Raw genomic sequence first — 17,095 nt, 5'->3', positions numbered from 1 at the left:
CAAACACACAGGGGGAAAGGAAAGTGGAAGTATCGTTTAACATCACATCAAGTGGGAGATATCCACTTTGACTTTGTTTCTGTGCCATCTCGTACTCTTGGTGGCAGTGCTTACTTCCATCAGTGGACTGAACCGTCCTCTCTAGTTCCAGGCGTAAGTGAGTGCCAGACGGACACCTTGCTGCCCAGGCTGCAGCCCACAGCTACACTGCTGCTACAGTGAGCGATGGACACGGACATGGCCAGCCAAGTCTCATTCAACGTTGATGTCACAAATGGTCAGTCAGTGTCAAGACATTTAGACAAGGGGCTTTATGAACCCAAATGAGGTCACACTTACATCAAATGTAACTGGACCAGCTGGGCTAACTGAACACCAGAATTAGCATAGTATGAGAAATCAAAACAGGCGCATGCACGCACGCACGCACGCACACAACACACACACACACACACACACACACACACACACACACACACACACACACACACACACACATTTTCATATACAGCATATCAAATCTACTAGTCTGAGAACATTTCTAAGACGCTGTACATTAGTTCTGCATCCTATGTGATGTTAGTGTCCGTGACAATGACTTAATTTAGTTTCCATACAGCCGTTAAGAGTTCTTCACTTGAAAGATTAATACAATCTACTTAGTGTGTAGACTATATAGATTCCTGAACACGTAATGATTGATTCAATGAGGTCTTTATTTACAAAAATGCATTTGCACACATACTGTATAAAGTTAAACCTGCATCTCCTGTCCATCCGTCCGTTAGTTCACCCCACGTAAGCCTCCATATAGCCTCCATATATGGTCATGCCTCGTGTCATCACGCCTCCATATATGGTCATGCCTCGTGACATCACACATCATTGAGTGTACAGGGTTTAATGAGGTCAGATGAACATATGGAATGTATGTCACTCAGAACAGCGGGCACGTCTAGAATCAGTCAAGGTATTAGTCAAAAGGGAGACATTGAAGATGAAGGGCAGGTGGGGAGGGATCAACATATGGAATATCAGAACAGGTCATATGGAGATCTAAGGGTTTGAGGTTAGATGTAGAGTTGCTGGCCGGCTCCATATATGCAGATCTAGGTGATGATCCAGTCTTCTACATGTATGGGCTATCCAGGGTTTGATGAGGTCACTGTCGTGATCTTCATATATTGTGTTCTGACATTCCATATGTTGATCTGACCTCTTCAAACCCTGTGCACTCAACTCAACACACGGTCCATACATGGCCAGTACAGAATTCATTCCATCATTATGTTGATCTGACGCCCCCATGCCAAAGTGCCAGTGCTCTCCCAGCAGTCTGCTGTCACCCAGGCGGATCTTGTTAATAAAAAAATAAATAATAATAATACAAATTGTATGTATGTATATATATATATATATATATATATATATATATATATATATATAAAACATTACCGGTACTTTCATCTCAGACATTGTTTGAGATGACATGGACATTGAATAATCATAGTGATAAAGTGATTGTATTGTTTATGTACCACTTGAAAATACTTTATTCCCTGCTCCTTCACTGAAATAAAGTTCCTTACTAGGCCTACTTTTATGTATGTATTATTATTATTATGCTATACGGGGCTTGGTCTATTAAATCATTCTTCAACTCTTCTCTTTCTTTCTTCTTGGCTGGCATGTTATTAATGTTTATGCATCGTGGTTTGAATAAACCGACCAATCAGAGCGAAGTGTGGCGCTTCCGTGGAACGTTCCGTCCAATCAGAGCGCAGCTGGCGTTGTTTGCTTTGCTTTTGAATTCAGATGGAGAGACATACAGGCTGAAGTGAAGAAGACATTGAGGTATGCCGACAACAAGCAAACCAGCTGTCAACAAAACATATCTTTTTATTTCGAACGTCAGTTTTAGCCTTAGAGTTTCTACTCTAAGGTTTTAGCGGATACATACATCGTACATTGACGGAAAGTCATCTCAAGCGTTCGAGTAAGTTCGACAGCGAACGGATTACAGGAACTTTCTGGCTAATAATTAGCTCATTGTTGGCTAGCTAGCTAGCTGGACAGCTAGCTGACCAACCACCAGATCGAGTAGCTATAATAATAAATAAATAGGTTTTGATATACCATCTATCTACCGGGTCATCAAAACACTCTGGTAAGTTTGTGTTTTATTTCAATTATGACCGGGCGGTGGCAATGAATGAATGCAGCATTGGAACCAGCCAGTCAGAGTAACATTAGCAGCTCAGTGCTAACGTGGTTAACGTTTTACACATCGGACGGAACGTAGATCTTACACAACTAAACTATTGGAATTCGACCAACACCAACTTAGTTGTATTAATTTATGTAGCAGCAAACACTGTTAAATACCAAATTACCCTTTGATGAATTGAACAAGGTGGACCCTCTTGTCAACAAGTGTAATGCTTTATTGGGTCGTCCACTCACAGTTAACAGTCTTTGTATTGAGTTGTGATTGAAATGTACTGTAATTAAGCAAACTGTTAATACATATTTCAATCAATCAAAAACACAATTTATGCAAGAAGTATTTCGCAACGAACACCCGAACGAACGTTAGGATTTATTGCTGCTATAACAAACCTGTTGCACAGGCTGGCTGGGTCGGGTAAGCAGGGCCAGCTATGAGGTAATCTATTTTGGAGGTTCGTTTTGTGTTGTTGTATTGTTAGGGTGAAATAAAACGCCTGGAGTGACAGTGAACAGGACAAGTAGAATCCAGCTACAATGCAGCCACAACAATGCAGCCACAATCATGTTGAGCTCTCCCAAAGTTGGAACAGAGTACTGCCTCACTGACAGTCCCTGGTACACAACAAAACACAACTCCACACACCAAACTGCAGTTTAAACGCAACACTGCATAATACACACTCCACATTTGGGACGTTTCTATCCCCTGACAAATTCGAAATATCAAGCAGCACGTATTTCAATAAAATATCAACATCTGGAAATTGAATATTGCTCTTTTTGACATTACCCAAGATCAAATCTGAATCCCCCTGACTATGTTTTTCCCCCCCCCTTATTCCCTCCTCATGTCATGATGAATTGAACAAGGTGGACCCTCTTGTAAACAAGTGTAATGCTTTATTTGGTATTTGGTATTGTATTGTATTGTTAATCAATCAATCAATCCCTGTGGTGCAGAATAGCTGTGGTCCATGGGAGGAGAACGCCTTCTAAGCTATGGACCAGAGCTAGGTGTAGATTCTGTAGAATATTTTCTGTTGGAGGAAAATTCAATACCGTACACAGACCTGTATCAGAAATAAAAGTAAATTCTGGTGGTGTTCTATTGTGCGTGTGTGTAGTTGTACATGTCTTTCCAATTAGCACGGTTGTAGTGCTAGATTGGATTTTAGCATGACTTTCACGCTAGAGAAAATGTATTTAGGCTTAAACTGTTAACTGCACCATGTTGGGATCTTTTGCTTGCCTGCTTTTTGATTTACCTACAGGCAGGGGCATTGAAAGTTTAGTTAAACATTGAATTAATTGACTACCATATGCATATTGTGCAGCTTTGGCAAAGTTTTGTTTCTGTTTAGTCTGCAAAAAAAATCTAATTCTTTCCACTTGATTTGTCAGACTCGGGCCACATTTCTGTTTTGTTTTTTTTGTCATGCAAAGTTATTTTTCTCGCCTCCGGTTTGACAGTTTTCCTCTCCGTTTCTCTCTCACCCATCTGCCTTCTCTCTGTTGTTGTGATGCTTTCTTACTCCTTTCTCTGCCTTATGCTGTGCTCTGTGTCTTTCCCTCTAACTTTTGATAGTTTGGACAGTTTGGTGCCTTCCTTTGGTCCCTGTCATGGCTGACAGCAGCATAGTGACTTTGGGGACAGCTCAGAGTCTGCTGGTGGATTCCTCGGTCTACGACTCAAACTATGCTGAAACCACCAAGGATCAAGTGTTTCTGGGCCTGGCAACTGAGGACAATGAAGGTTAGCTTGTTGGCCTTGTTACTATTTCTCTCCCTCTGCCCTAATTTGATCAATTTCTTTGTCTTTCATGAAAAACAGTAGAATATGTTTATGAATGAATGAATACACAGTAGCAGTAGTGTGCAAACAAACATTTGTCTTGCCGCTTGCCTTTCACTTTTTGTTTATGCTCACGCCGAAGCTCCACTGGAGCCACCGGGCGTCCCGTCAGCGTTAAGGCAGAGAATGTTTTTAATCAATGAAGGGTGCGTCGTCTCTCTCCTACAGGCTGTTTCCTGCCCTTACTAGTCTGACACTTGATGGAATTCTTTATTACACAGGCATGCAAACAGCATGAGGTACATTCACACGTTTGGACTAAAAGGATAACACAAAGTCCACTCGACCTGAACTTTCAGTTTGAATGTTTAAATGGGAAGGGCAGGTGGTGGCCACATGAGCAGCAGCAATGTCACATAATGACCGAATATTGATGCATCTCGTCACATTGGCTGGTGGTAGCCAGCTTTTCAGACTAACTTAAACTAGAAATATTTTTTTCTTATATCCTGAATCCACCAGAGGGGAAGCTAATTTCACAGCCTCTTTATTTACCACTCCAGCCAACCAGCCACCAGCCTCCTCTTTCTCTCTGCTCCTAGCCTCGGTCCCAGGCTTACTTATCCGCAAAAAGAAAAGCCTGGTCACAGCGTAAGGCAGAGAAGCTATCGGCGGATGTATTTCCCCCGGATACGATATTTTCCCGACCAATCGCAACACTTGTTTCATTCGCAGAGAATGTAAACTGATTTGTATAAAGCATCAACGTCGAATGCAACGAAAATGTTTGAGAACCATTGACCTAGTCTAATAGGTTCCATTGGCCTTGACTGTCCCTTTTCCATTTAACACTGCCATATCACATGTGTTGTTAATAAAACTAACAGTTAATAAAACGAAATCAATTATATACATTAATTGATAATCTATTAAAAATCAGACCCATCTGAAGTGAGTGGTACTGTACTGTACAAGCCCGCCTCCCTGGCCTGTGTGTTAGGCTGTGCAACAGTGACACTGAACAAACGCTAGGACAGACAGACCCAGGGACACACATAGCTGTCTATAGGAGTGGTTGCAACACTCAATATATCCCTATTTTGGTCATGTCACCAAAGGCGAAAATAAAATAAATAAATAAATAGTGAAAATAGCCGATCTACAAGCTCACATGTACAAAATCGTGGGATAAAAAATTAGAAAAAAAACCACACTGGATCATGCTCCCATAGTTAATTTATTGCATTACAAGCAAGGTAATGTTTTGAGCATTTCGATGCAAAGTCACCACGGTGGTAAACCAATAAATTAAATGTGTGTATGGAATATGGATTGTATTTTATCATGTTCTTCTGTCATCTTTTGGATGTGTGTCCCTTGTTCTAAACCTTTTCTGTGCTTAATTGTCTCTTCCCCCCTTGTTCTCTCAGATTTGCTGCCCAGAGTGACCAGGGTGGTGCTAGTGGGAGAAGCAGGCCGCAATGACGCGCTGGTCAAAGCGATGCAGGTACGCAACATTATTCCTCTGTGGCCCATTGGGGGGGGGGTACACGGTAAAGTTCGTCGGGATCGGGACTCGAACCCGAGACACAGTCATGCTGTATTACCAGACAAGGTGCCTGGACCACTATGCCGGCCCAGGCCGTAGCCCACTGCCTTCCTAACGTGGCATGCCTCCCTCTGTATGCTGGCCTTGTCGACACTGCTGATCTGAGGAGAACAAAAAAAAACATCCCTTTAGATTTGAGAAATAGGACACTAAGCCACGGCTATGGCCCAGTTAGATCATATAGCGTTTGTTTTGGTTTATATTTTCGTTGTTTTAACATGATCACTTTTGAGTCAGTGTTTCATTGTTGCTTCTCTGTTGCTAGTAATGCGGTATACCACAACATTTTAAAGCTAAGTGATATATTTTAATTATGTGTTAACTGGCTCTATATTACAAATGGTAATCAGAGTATTTGTTCAATAATGAATGTTTCCCTGAAAAAATAAAATAAAATGTATTTTCATTTTTTCCACTTAGTTTTTTATTGGATACCAATTTTATCCAACCAGGAGAGATCCGAGAGATAACTCGTACACAATACATTATAAATGATTGGAATTGGAAGTGATGAAACTAATAAATGAGCAGACAAAATTGGAACTGGAGCTGATAAATAAGCTTTGTGCGCGTGTCTCCTGGTTTAATGAAATTTATAACTACCTGAAAATGTATTTTCTCTTTACCAAAGACCTGAAGGAGACCCCTGTTAGTGAACAAACACTATCAATGACCACGATCAGAATACAGTTTTCACTTTCAAAAACACATATGTACATGCACAATATATATTGTTTTTTATAGGTTTTATTTTTGATTATTCAAGTATTATGATGCTGTTAAGCGTAATTTCAATATTCAGATGCTTAATTTCTTTATACTTTAAACATTAGTAGTACTAAAACTATCCAAAGCATGAAAAAGGTTATTTGAGACGTATCCTTGAATTGTGTATAGCTCAAAATAGGGACTTCAAGACTAGACTAGAATTTGTGTCCTTTTGGAGGACAATTTATGACCTATGAAACATTTAAATGAGCTGTTCAACTAAGGGAAAAATGCACATTCTCTTCCTCCCCGACACACACACACACACACACACACACACACCTGCCTGCCTTGTAGAGATAAACTGGGTGTAATATTTTGTACCCCGTGGAGCCTTGCAACTTGCCAGACTGTAGTTGACTTCAATTGTAGCTACCGTACTTCTTCAAAATGCTGGCTGTGGCTGGTCGGTGAACCTCCCCGGCGTTACGTTCATATAATCATGGTTATGAATTTCTCCTCTGCTGGTTAGAGATGGGCCTTTTTTTGTTAAAGGGGGTGATTTCAAAAGTGAATGCAAAAATGTCAAGACCCAGACCCAACCAGACTTTAGGAGGAATAAGGATAGTTCTAGCTTTAGAGGATTTCTGATTATACAACAGGTCGTTTCGAGGAAGCAATCTGATTGGTTGAAACGGCTTTCTAGTCGTGCTTAAACCACGATGATAGCACGGATAATCAAAACAGAATTCAGTCGTGCTTTTCTCTCAAAGCACAGCAGACTCGGTGGCTAGGCTAGCTAGTTTCTTGCGATATTTGTGGTCGTAGTGGCTACATCTGTCATTGAATTTTCTTTCCGGCAATTATCTTAGTTTTAATGGTTAGGCTTCCTACGGCACCGCAGGTGTGCATTAATGACGATAAAGAAGACTTGTGTAATTTTGCTTAATTGCATATCAGTTCTTTGTAGTGTTTGTTAGGGTAGCCTGGCCAAGGTCCCTATTTTTGACAGAGCTAAAGGTACATGACAGTTGCAATACCTAATACCAAACCAAATCTTTAGTTGCCAACTTTTTTTTGTCTCTATCACCCCAACTTCACCTCTGCACTGACTTAAGAAGAAATTATTTGTAAAGGAGCAGAGTGTTGCAAGTTAACAGAACTTTATTTGAGGGGGCTAGTGTGAGTGAGTGCAGACATTATCTCTGGGAGATTTAACTTTCGTTAAAATGTGGCGCAAATCATTGAATATATATTTTAGAGCAAACATTTTTAACTAAAATATTTGCTTCTGGGGGGTCCATGGAACTACATATTTTGAGATGAGGGTCCGTGGCCCAATAAGATAATTCTGGGGGTCCTTGACATGAAAAAGGTTGAGCACACATGGGTTTTTCAGATTTTTTTTAGAAGCCTTTTTTTAATCGACCTCAGTCGAAAATGGGTTAAAAAACAATCTCTTATTGCCAATATGCAGTGCTGCTGCATGCAAACCACAAAGACATCCACAGACGGATCTGTCAGCGGTTCCCCAGATTGACCAGCCATCGCTTGGACAAAAAGAGGACTAGCCTCTCTGCTCTGCCTTTCAGGCCATTGCGGTGGTGCCGAATTGCCGATCTCTTCTCTCTTCTGTTTATCCCTCCTGAACCCTGTCTGGTCTCTCCGCCACCCCAGCCCACAGATCCCTCCCCTGTTATGTGTTCATTTGTCACTGGCTCTATCCCTCTGTCCTGATCTTTTTAATGCCGTCAATCTATCCCTGCCCCTACTCTTTATTCCCACTCAGTCTTACAGTTCCACCCCTTTGGCTTACACTGTTTCAGTGGCTCTCATCCCCCGTCTCTTTCTATGCCACCCTCCCCCTGTTCTTCATCCCCGTCAAATACACATCATCCCCTTACTTCACTTTCTTCCTCTTGACTGTTACTCCTTCCGTCTCTCTCAGTCCAGTATTTGATGACTAGCTCCTGCTGCTTGGTTTTTACAGACCGTCAGAGTGATGGAGGTGCTAAAGATGGAGGTGGTAAAGAAAGGCGGCGAGCCGGACGGCGAGCAGACTTTGGTTATAAAATCTATAGTCAATATGGTACAGTACCTACCTGTCTGTCTGTTTTTCTGTCTGGGCAAATGACTTGATTCCGGGTTGGGACCACCGCTGGGAAAATGTTGCTAATTTACCCAGAGCGCTCTGTTTTAATCACTCACCCGCTGTGCATGATCACGTCACGGATGGTGTGTGGATTTGTGGGTAAATGACTCACTGTGATTAAGGTAATAGTGGTGCACTCAAATGTCCATGCCGTCAGACCTCTTAAGATGGGTCCACGTGAGAGATTTTGAAGCCCGGTCCCGGACAAGCGGTCCTCACGAGAACGGGTTCTGAAAATAATAGCAAGGTCTGAAGGCATCTAACAAGCTTGAATTGTCCTTTTCCTTTTTAACATACAGCCACATAGATGCTAAGATGTATGTGATTCTAACTTGTGTGTGCATACCAGACCATCGCTGCCTCTCCTCTTGCATTTCTTTGTGATCTCTAAATGGTTAATGGTCTGCATTTCATGTCCAATGCATTTTACAATGTGCATCAAGTCTTTGCACTCTGTAGCCCGGCAGAGCTAATTTTCTAGAAGTAAATTTGTTTTATGACCAAGTTTACAGGTAGCATGTGTAACTTAATTTCACCGTTGGATTGCTGCCTGGTAGTTTAAATTTAATTTCTGCCCTGTTATTGAAGTAATTGATTCAAGGCTAGCAACTGTGTTACTCTGAATCAGAACAGACTGTTTCAGATTAACGCCTTCTTTCAGCACACTGAGCACAGTTCTGATCGTTGCATGAGGCATTGACCAATTTCAGCGTTTGTGTGAGTGAGAGAGAGGAAAAAAGAGTGATTGTACATGTGTTATCTTTCCCCCCTTTTTCCTCAAAACTAAAAGAATACTCGGACTTTGGCAATGAAGCTTACTGTTGAGTGAACAGATGGGTATCAATGTATTCAGTATGTACAGACTTCATTATGCAACCAATTATCAAACTATCATTCATGACACATAAGGAAAAAAACCTATGGACCTTCCTTTAACAAGCTGCCAGTTGTAGACTCAAATTTAACTTAAAGAAAATGTGTATTTGCCAAAGCACAGGTGTATTCTTTTTGTGACTTGTCTGTGACACCAATACTCCACTGACACCAGTAAAATCTCATTGCAGTGTGTGGCTAAAATACTGATCGGTATGTGTTTTATTTGTGACCGATGGACGCGTGGTGTGGTGTGCAAGCAGGCAGCTTTGTTTGCACTCTTTTCTTACATTTTTTATCTCCATTTATCACTAGTTCTGGATTTTGTTTTCAGGACATCAATGCAAAAATGAAGACGGACAACATTGAGCTTTTTGGACAAACTGACTCAGTTCAGTTCGAGAGCGTTTTTGTCCTCACAGACTTCGAGTGTCCTGACTACAGCGACCTGTATAAACAGGACAAGCGGATCATTGGACCGCCTGTGCTGCTACAATGTGCTTCCAAGGAAGAGGTGGGTTATGTTTTGTTTCCTGCATTTAGTTTTTAGTTATTTCAAAACATTTTCAAAAAAGCAACATCTTTCATGAATTAAAAACAAATTAAAAGATTACAGTAAGAAATTACTGAACAAATCCATATATTGGAGAACAAATGTTTCAGTAGTAGTGCCAATCTACAAGCTCACTACATGGTGCGACTAGCCCATTTGTAGGCAGCTATTCTGTGAACAGTCGAAGGTTGCTGTTCGCTTTTGCCAAATCTACACCAATTCACCTCAGATAAACAGACAAAACGGGCACAACAAGTATTGCATTAACGGGGTGGGGAATGCATTGAATTCCCACACCAACTTGCATCGTTCCCATAACTTCCCAACGTGTGTGGGGCTGTGGGCTTTAGTTTCCGACACTATTATTTGTCCGACAGCCCTGCCCTACCCTAACCATAACCGCAGCGCATGTTCGAGCGCTAGTCTGACCGCATGTCGAACTAACGCTCCATCGGAAGTCACGATGACGGAGAATTCCCAGCCTCTCTCCGTCTCTGTTGTGCTGTCTGTCTGACAGAGGGTTTAGATACGACACTGATGTCCTCAGTGAGCAATAGGCCCTGTGTCCAATGCTGCTATCAACAAGACGTAGAGCACTGTGCACATTTATCAATACCCCCCCCCCCCCCCCCCACACACACACACACACACACACACACACATACACACACAGTGTGACTGCAGCATAAAGCACCATTACAAAGTATTGTTGTTGATAACGGCAGGGAGAAGCAATGTTAATGCATTTTGCTGTTTGTCATCCATATCGGGCCATTTATCTGGTCTGTTTATTTGCTTTACACCCTCTAGCCTAGCCTGGCCAGGCACAATAAAGTTAGTTTTAGTGTTGCCACTGTATTATTTGTGCTGCACTGCTTCTTGCTCAAATGTGAATCTCCATGTTCCTCCACAAGAATTGAGATGACGATTCTCACACTATTTAACTATTCATCTAATGTCTACAGTGGTTGACGGCTGAACATTACTACTTTCAAAATGTGGCACCTGGAGCCAACTACTGTGGCTTTAAACAGACAACATCAAAATGCTGACTTACTGTAAACCTCTTGAAGTCTCTCTCATAGCAGAATCATAAGAGTAACCTAAATGAATTGGACAGCCAACTACTGCTGCACTTATTCTTCACAAAATGAGATTGCACAGGTGTCTGAATTTGATTAATTGTACAGCAGTACACTGTACGCTGTGCTGCTGGCTGGCTCACCCAGGTCTGAACAGACTGTTGCCCCCTCCTGTGATTGTTGGTCCCTGTACTGATTCATTGTTGTTTTGTGTTCCCCCCACCAGGCACTACCATTCTCCCCCCGCCCACTGTTCGCCACCTGCATGCTCAACCTTTCTCTGTGCCTCACCGGGTTCAGAGACAAAGAGCGCCTGGTGAGTTAACCCTGGACACAACAGTCTGTTAATTATAAAACCCTGACGGTGTATTATTTTATGTCCTTGATATAAAAACTTTTGAGAACCACTGGGTAAAGTGTCCTACTAATCAAGTGGCTATTGGGTGCACATCGTTTTCTTTTGGTGCTGAGCTTGTCATTCTTCCTGTGTTCCCGTAGAGGAAGCTGGTAAATGTTGTCCATCACATGGGCGGGAGCATTCGGAAGGACTTCAGCTCCAAGGTCACGCATCTCATCGCCCACTCTACTCACGGCGAGAAATACAAGGTCTGGTGCACACTTTACGGTGTTCGTTTTTGTTCAGCGTTCTGCCTTTTCATAATGACACAAAGGGAATTTGACATGCATCACTACATATGAAACAGGTGTGTTGTAATATATTCAATAGGTATTTTGCATTTCCCCTGCAGTCTTTAGTTGTGAGATAAATTGTAAAAGAAAAGAGATAAATTGGGTCTGTGAGATGCTGCAAGCACTGCACTTCAGCTTCAATTGTGTTGTGCCACTGGCTCTGAAAGTTCTAATTCAGGTCCCCGGTTGGATTGTACTAGCCCTTACCCGTTTCGCATTTGTAATGCACTAATAAATTCATTATTAATCATTAATGTGTAAAATCGAAAAAAGGGCTTCGTTACGCCCTCCATATTATTATGGTCAATGCCTGTGTGAAAAGTGGGAGTGATTGGTGCAGGCAGTGAGGAGCTACTGCAGTGACGGTGACACACACACACACACATTCAGACATTTGGTTAATTATAGTATTATAAAGAAATGGGTTAGACGGGCGGTTTCTCGTTCTGCCTCAGACACAGATAGAAAGATTGATAAATGGATCGTTTTCATGTTCTCACTGATTCTCTTTCGTTTAACGCAATTATCTTGTGCTACAGTAGCTACTGTCTTAAGTGTCTCTACCACACAATGATTTCAGATTTTTTTAGTTTGTTCTCTTTGCCGACACATCTCTGACTTCCGCCTCTGCATCATTAACCGTGAAGGTTTAGCTCGGGGAATGAAATGCTTTTTTTTAGACGGGGGAATGAAATGCTTTTTTTAGACAGGCAGTCCTAACTATTTTCCATACGATTTGTAAATGAACAGGAATAGCATCGGTTTGAAGTTGACAACAGCCTTCTTTTTCTGTAAAAACTGTAAAACCTGTACCTGTCTGTGATTATGAGTCGCACGGCAGCCACAAGTAATGGAAATAGACTGGCGAGATTTTTGCACTGTGAACTGTGACAGGAATGAGTTTAGTTTATCGCTTGTTAGAGTTGTCGCTTGCGTTTGTTTATTTCTTTGCCATGTTCCAGTCCTCGTCTTATTACCCAGCGACTTGTCCGGTCACCGTTTTCACCTCGTTTACAATCTTTTCCCTTTCCCTCTGTTCCTCTCTACCGTCTCTCCATCCCTGTGTTCCATTTCACTTCTAATTTCTTTCAGCTGGCAGTGGTCATGGGGAGACCTATCCTCACGGAGTCATGGATCTCTAAAGCCTGGGAGAAGAGGCATGATATGTAAGTCCACCTTGTGCATTTTCATTAGTTTGAAATGTCACTACACTTGACTTAAGACTACACAAGGGAGCTTAACATTAAATAATATGCATAAATCTACAGAAGAGCTTCTGCGGAAGCATACTGTTTTGTGAGCTTGTATTTTCTGTCATTAGTTTAACTATGGAATCGAGCATTTCCCGTCAGAGTGTCGGGCACCTTCCTCTTCGATGTCTCCCTTTTGACTTATTCATTGATTACATTAACATTTCAAACTCTAGACGGGCCTGCCCCAAAGTTATTAATTCCCGGCAGAGAACTAGAGTTCTCAACAGGCCCACCTGTCCATTCAAACTCTAGACGGGCCTGCCTTTGGTATGACCCGGCCAAAGACTAAAAATGGGACCCAATGCCTTCCTGCTTGGCACTCAGCATCAATGGGTTGGACTGGGGCCAGTGGGGGGTCAAATCAACGAATCAAATGATTCCTGAAGTTATTAGTGCAGCCGGCGAAAACTAGAGTTCTCAACAAGGCTGAAAATGAAGGTCCGACCCTACCTGGGCCCTCATCAAACCCTGTACACTCAAGAGAATGTCCCTGCTACCACCCTTAGATCTCCATACTGTATGGAGCTGAATTGACATTCCATAATGTTGATCTGACCTCATCAAACCCTTTACACTCCAGACATGCTCTTTATATGGCCAGTACAGAATTAAATCCATGTGGCAGCGCTCGCCCAGCAGTCTGCCGTCAATGAGGCAGACCTCGCCTTTTCAGGGCAATGTCGCTTCTCACACTCGGGTGTCTTACTGGTTATTTTAAGATTAAGGGGTATTTGAAGTTGTTAAACTAGCAATAGAATACATTCAGAATCTTCCATAAACACAAATGGTGTCAAAAATGCCATATAAAAAGCCTCAAACTGTGAACTGGTTAAAGATAACCAGTTGGCTCTGTGTAGAACAGCAGGAACATGGGGTTTAGAATGATCATAATACCTAAACATCCATCATTAACCTTTGAGTCATGAGATTTTATTTGGCCTTTATTCCATGCATCCGTCCTATCCCCACCAGATCGTTCCACGCAGGAGACCCAGAGTTCCGTACGGAGTTTAAGGTGCCTCCGTTCCAGGACTGCGTTCTGAGCTTCCTGGGTTTCTCAGACGAAGAGAAGGCCAACATGGAGGAGAGGACGCTGAAGCATGGTGAGCACTGAGCACCATAGACCTATAAACGTAGACGCCCTTTCTGGCTCTGGAGCGTATATGTGCTCAAGGGAGGGCAAAACATTCCCGAGATTCCTTTGCGAAGCCCCGCGGAAGCATGAGCATGCGTCACAGAGCGCATGTTCTGGTCTGTAAGTCCCGGAAAAGATAAATTCTTCCGCCCCTCCTTCGACACACACCGCTCCAACGAACGACAGCGGCCAATGAGGCATCTATTTTTTAATATCTATGCTGAGCACTTCCTCCTCACGGACACTCCATGGCTGCCATGGCTACTGCAGTCTCCTCCAACATGGAGGTGAGGGCGCTGAAGCATGGTGAGCACTGAGCACTGTTCCTCCTCACTGACACTCCATGGCTGCGCTGCTGAGCGTCGGTCACTGTAACATGCTTACTATTCAAGTGCCATGATGATGGCGGTGCAGTGTGCAGTCTGGGACCTATGTGTATGTATCGCAAGTAATATATAACCTTTTTTCCCCACTCTCCTACATTTAGTTTTTTATTATTTCAAAATATTTAAAAGAAATGTCCCCCCCCCCCCCAAAAAAAAATCTAACATTTTTTCAAAAGAATTTCAACATGGATTTAAAAAAAAATGGAAAATTGCTTGTAGAACAGCTATTTTCGCTAGTTTAGGTCCTGGGGTCTGGGGAGACATCACATGTCTCTTCTGAGCCTTTGCTAAAAGGTTTTGGAACAAGTGCTACAGTGAATAGGCTAGTCAATTCTATTTGGAGGGGTGCCACTTATTCAGGCGGGGGAGATGGATGTGATGTGAAGTTGTGTTTTTAAAGGTGTATGTGAGGAGGGTGTTGTTTTATCCAGTATCTCCATCTTGCCAGACATGACTTAAATAAGCTGTTGCTGATAGTGTGACAAAGTTTTCTTTGTCTTTTGGCTGGCCAAAAAGGTCGGCAACGTTTCAATTTCTCATTGAAAAATCTTTTTCACAGCTCGATGCAATCAAATCGGGTTAATTGGCTCATGCCCATTATGACCTAAGAAAGACTGAATAAGATTATCACTTATCAGGCTAACTGGATAATTGCTAATGTACTTGTGGTCTGTAGTTGTAATATCCAAATCCAAAGGTATTAAAGGTAAAGCCTTTTGTCGCTGCACCATGCTGGGCATCCCCCACAACGCAATCAAAATGTCAGTTTCTTTAACCCTGGCTATGTTCATAACCAGGGTCTATAATATAAATTACATTTCTCTCTTTTAATCTACTCTCAAAAACATTGAAAGTTTTCATTGCATATCTGTAATATACTGTAGGCTTAATGTTGTCAATCTTTTATTGACATAATCTTTGCACAAGGCCTTCTCTTTTCAGTGACTGAGTGAATAATCATTTTTTTTAATCGTGTGGTTGTAAGTTGGGCAGCTTTACATAATTTGTTATTATAATAATAATCCTTCTGTTGTTGGTAGCGCAATAAATTTCGGCCGATACCATTTTATTCTTCTGCCGAGAAGATGACTTCCCGCTTCTGTCCAGTGTATGCTGTATGTCTGAGGGTATTCTTTCAGTGTTGTTTTAACACATCTGATTCTGTTTGTTGTTCATCCATGCATCTTTGTGTGTCTGCTAGGTGGGAGGTACCTCGAGGCTGGTGACGAGAAGTGTACCCACATGGTGGTGGAGGAGTGCTCCGTGAAGGAGCTTCCCTTCATTCCCTCCACGAGACTGTTTGTGGTGAAACAGGAGGTATGCTATGTTAATGGTCATGTTTGAATTTAGTTCCAGAGAGCCCACACCCTAAACTTTTATTATTTCTTCTGACTATCGTAGGAAATAGAATTAAAGTAATATTGCATAATGCAGTGGTTCCCAAACTATTTCATGTCAAGGACCCCCAAATTGACACTAATTAGCCCGTGGACCCCCATTTGAAAAGACATGCCTGAAAAGCCCCATAAGAGAAGATTTTTACGGCTCTATAGCAGTGATTCTCAACCCGTTTAATTTCAAGGACCCCTAGTTTGATGTGAATTAGGCTACGGCCCCCTTTTTAATGGCATTTCTATCTCTGATTCCCCAAGTTTATATCGTAAAATCAATATACAAATGGACCCTAACAGGACCATTTGGTTCCGTTTATACACTCAGAGTTACAGACCCTCAAGGGTCCATTTGATTCCAAACTATAATTTAGCTGGGGACCCCCTGGAACTCCCTCAAGGACCCCTAGGGCTCCCTGGACCCTGCTTTGGGAACCACTGGCATAATGTATCTTGGACATATTTGGGAGAGTTCCAACAGTTCCATGGGCTTCTACTGAAAAGTCTCCAAGGTAGTGTGGCTGCTGCTGACCTTGTTTCTTTTTTACATTATATAAACGTCTAGTTGACAAAAACAAAGGTTTATTTCCTTCCTAGTTGACCACAAAAATCACCTGTGTGAAGTGAGGGTCACTTTCCTCTACAAAGCATGTACTAACAGGCTTTTAGATGCAGTTGAGAGTTCACTTCCTTACGAAATGTCACATGTTGTATACTGTATATAAAAATATCTGTAGTTAATTTATGCATTCATTGAAGGAAGAGCTGCCTACCAAGCCACAGAGGGCTTGGTAGGCAATTGATTGCCTTCAATTGCAACATGAAATCTTGTTTCTAACTATTTCCAAACTAACGGTGCAATAGCTGTGGAATCTCTAGCCTCTGTGCTGTTACTATTTCGTATTTCAGTGTGTTCTTACTTTCCAGTGATGAATGGGCATAATAATTTGCATGACATCAAGTTCACTGGACTGTGTACTGTTTGTCCTTTTAGGATGGCTATTTTCCTTTGACACATCCTAAATTCGTTTAAAAGAGATGATCATTTTCTTGCCTTTTTCCTGTCGTTTATACTGTAGCTGAAGATTAATTAAGGACAAATAACATGGCTGTTCAACATGTATGTTCTGGAGGAAAAAAAATCCTTTGAAGAACTGCCTGCCCTATTAATATTTCCGTTTCAAACTACTTGATGTGATCATCCGGACAGCAGGCCATCGCGGTACAGATGAAGTAGAGTAC

General features: G+C 42.0%; 1 protein-coding gene across 3 annotated transcripts in view; it reads left to right on the top strand.

The window, feature by feature from the left end:
* The first annotated feature begins 1,812 nt into the window (after positions 1 to 1,812).
* ect2 (epithelial cell transforming 2) overlaps positions 1,813 to 17,095 on the top strand; it is a 46,464-nt gene continuing 31,181 nt past the window's right edge. Inside the window, exons 1-10 of one of the 3 annotated variants that reach the window (XM_080771117.1) lie at positions 1,813 to 1,854; positions 3,815 to 3,982; positions 5,452 to 5,528; positions 8,329 to 8,427; positions 9,698 to 9,877; positions 11,225 to 11,314; positions 11,497 to 11,604; positions 12,781 to 12,854; positions 13,914 to 14,044; positions 15,664 to 15,779. In XM_080771117.1, the coding sequence (XP_080627243.1) occupies positions 3,850 to 3,982; positions 5,452 to 5,528; positions 8,329 to 8,427; positions 9,698 to 9,877; positions 11,225 to 11,314; positions 11,497 to 11,604; positions 12,781 to 12,854; positions 13,914 to 14,044; positions 15,664 to 15,779 (1,008 nt within the window). In that variant the 5' untranslated portion in view covers positions 1,813 to 1,854; positions 3,815 to 3,849. Of the gene's footprint in view, positions 2,168 to 3,814; positions 3,983 to 5,451; positions 5,529 to 8,328; positions 8,428 to 9,697; positions 9,878 to 11,224; positions 11,315 to 11,496; positions 11,605 to 12,780; positions 12,855 to 13,913; positions 14,045 to 15,663; positions 15,780 to 17,095 lie in introns of all 3 variants that reach the window. The other 2 variants (XM_080771116.1, XM_080771118.1) reach the window with 2 other exon arrangements.

This window comes from Protomyctophum bolini (genome assembly GCF_963924005.1).
Source record: "Protomyctophum bolini genome assembly, chromosome: 8".
Classification (NCBI taxonomy): Eukaryota; Metazoa; Chordata; class Actinopteri; order Myctophiformes; family Myctophidae; genus Protomyctophum; species Protomyctophum bolini.
The sequence above is the reverse complement of the archived record's forward strand: the minus strand, read 5'-3'. Positions and strand labels throughout refer to the sequence as shown.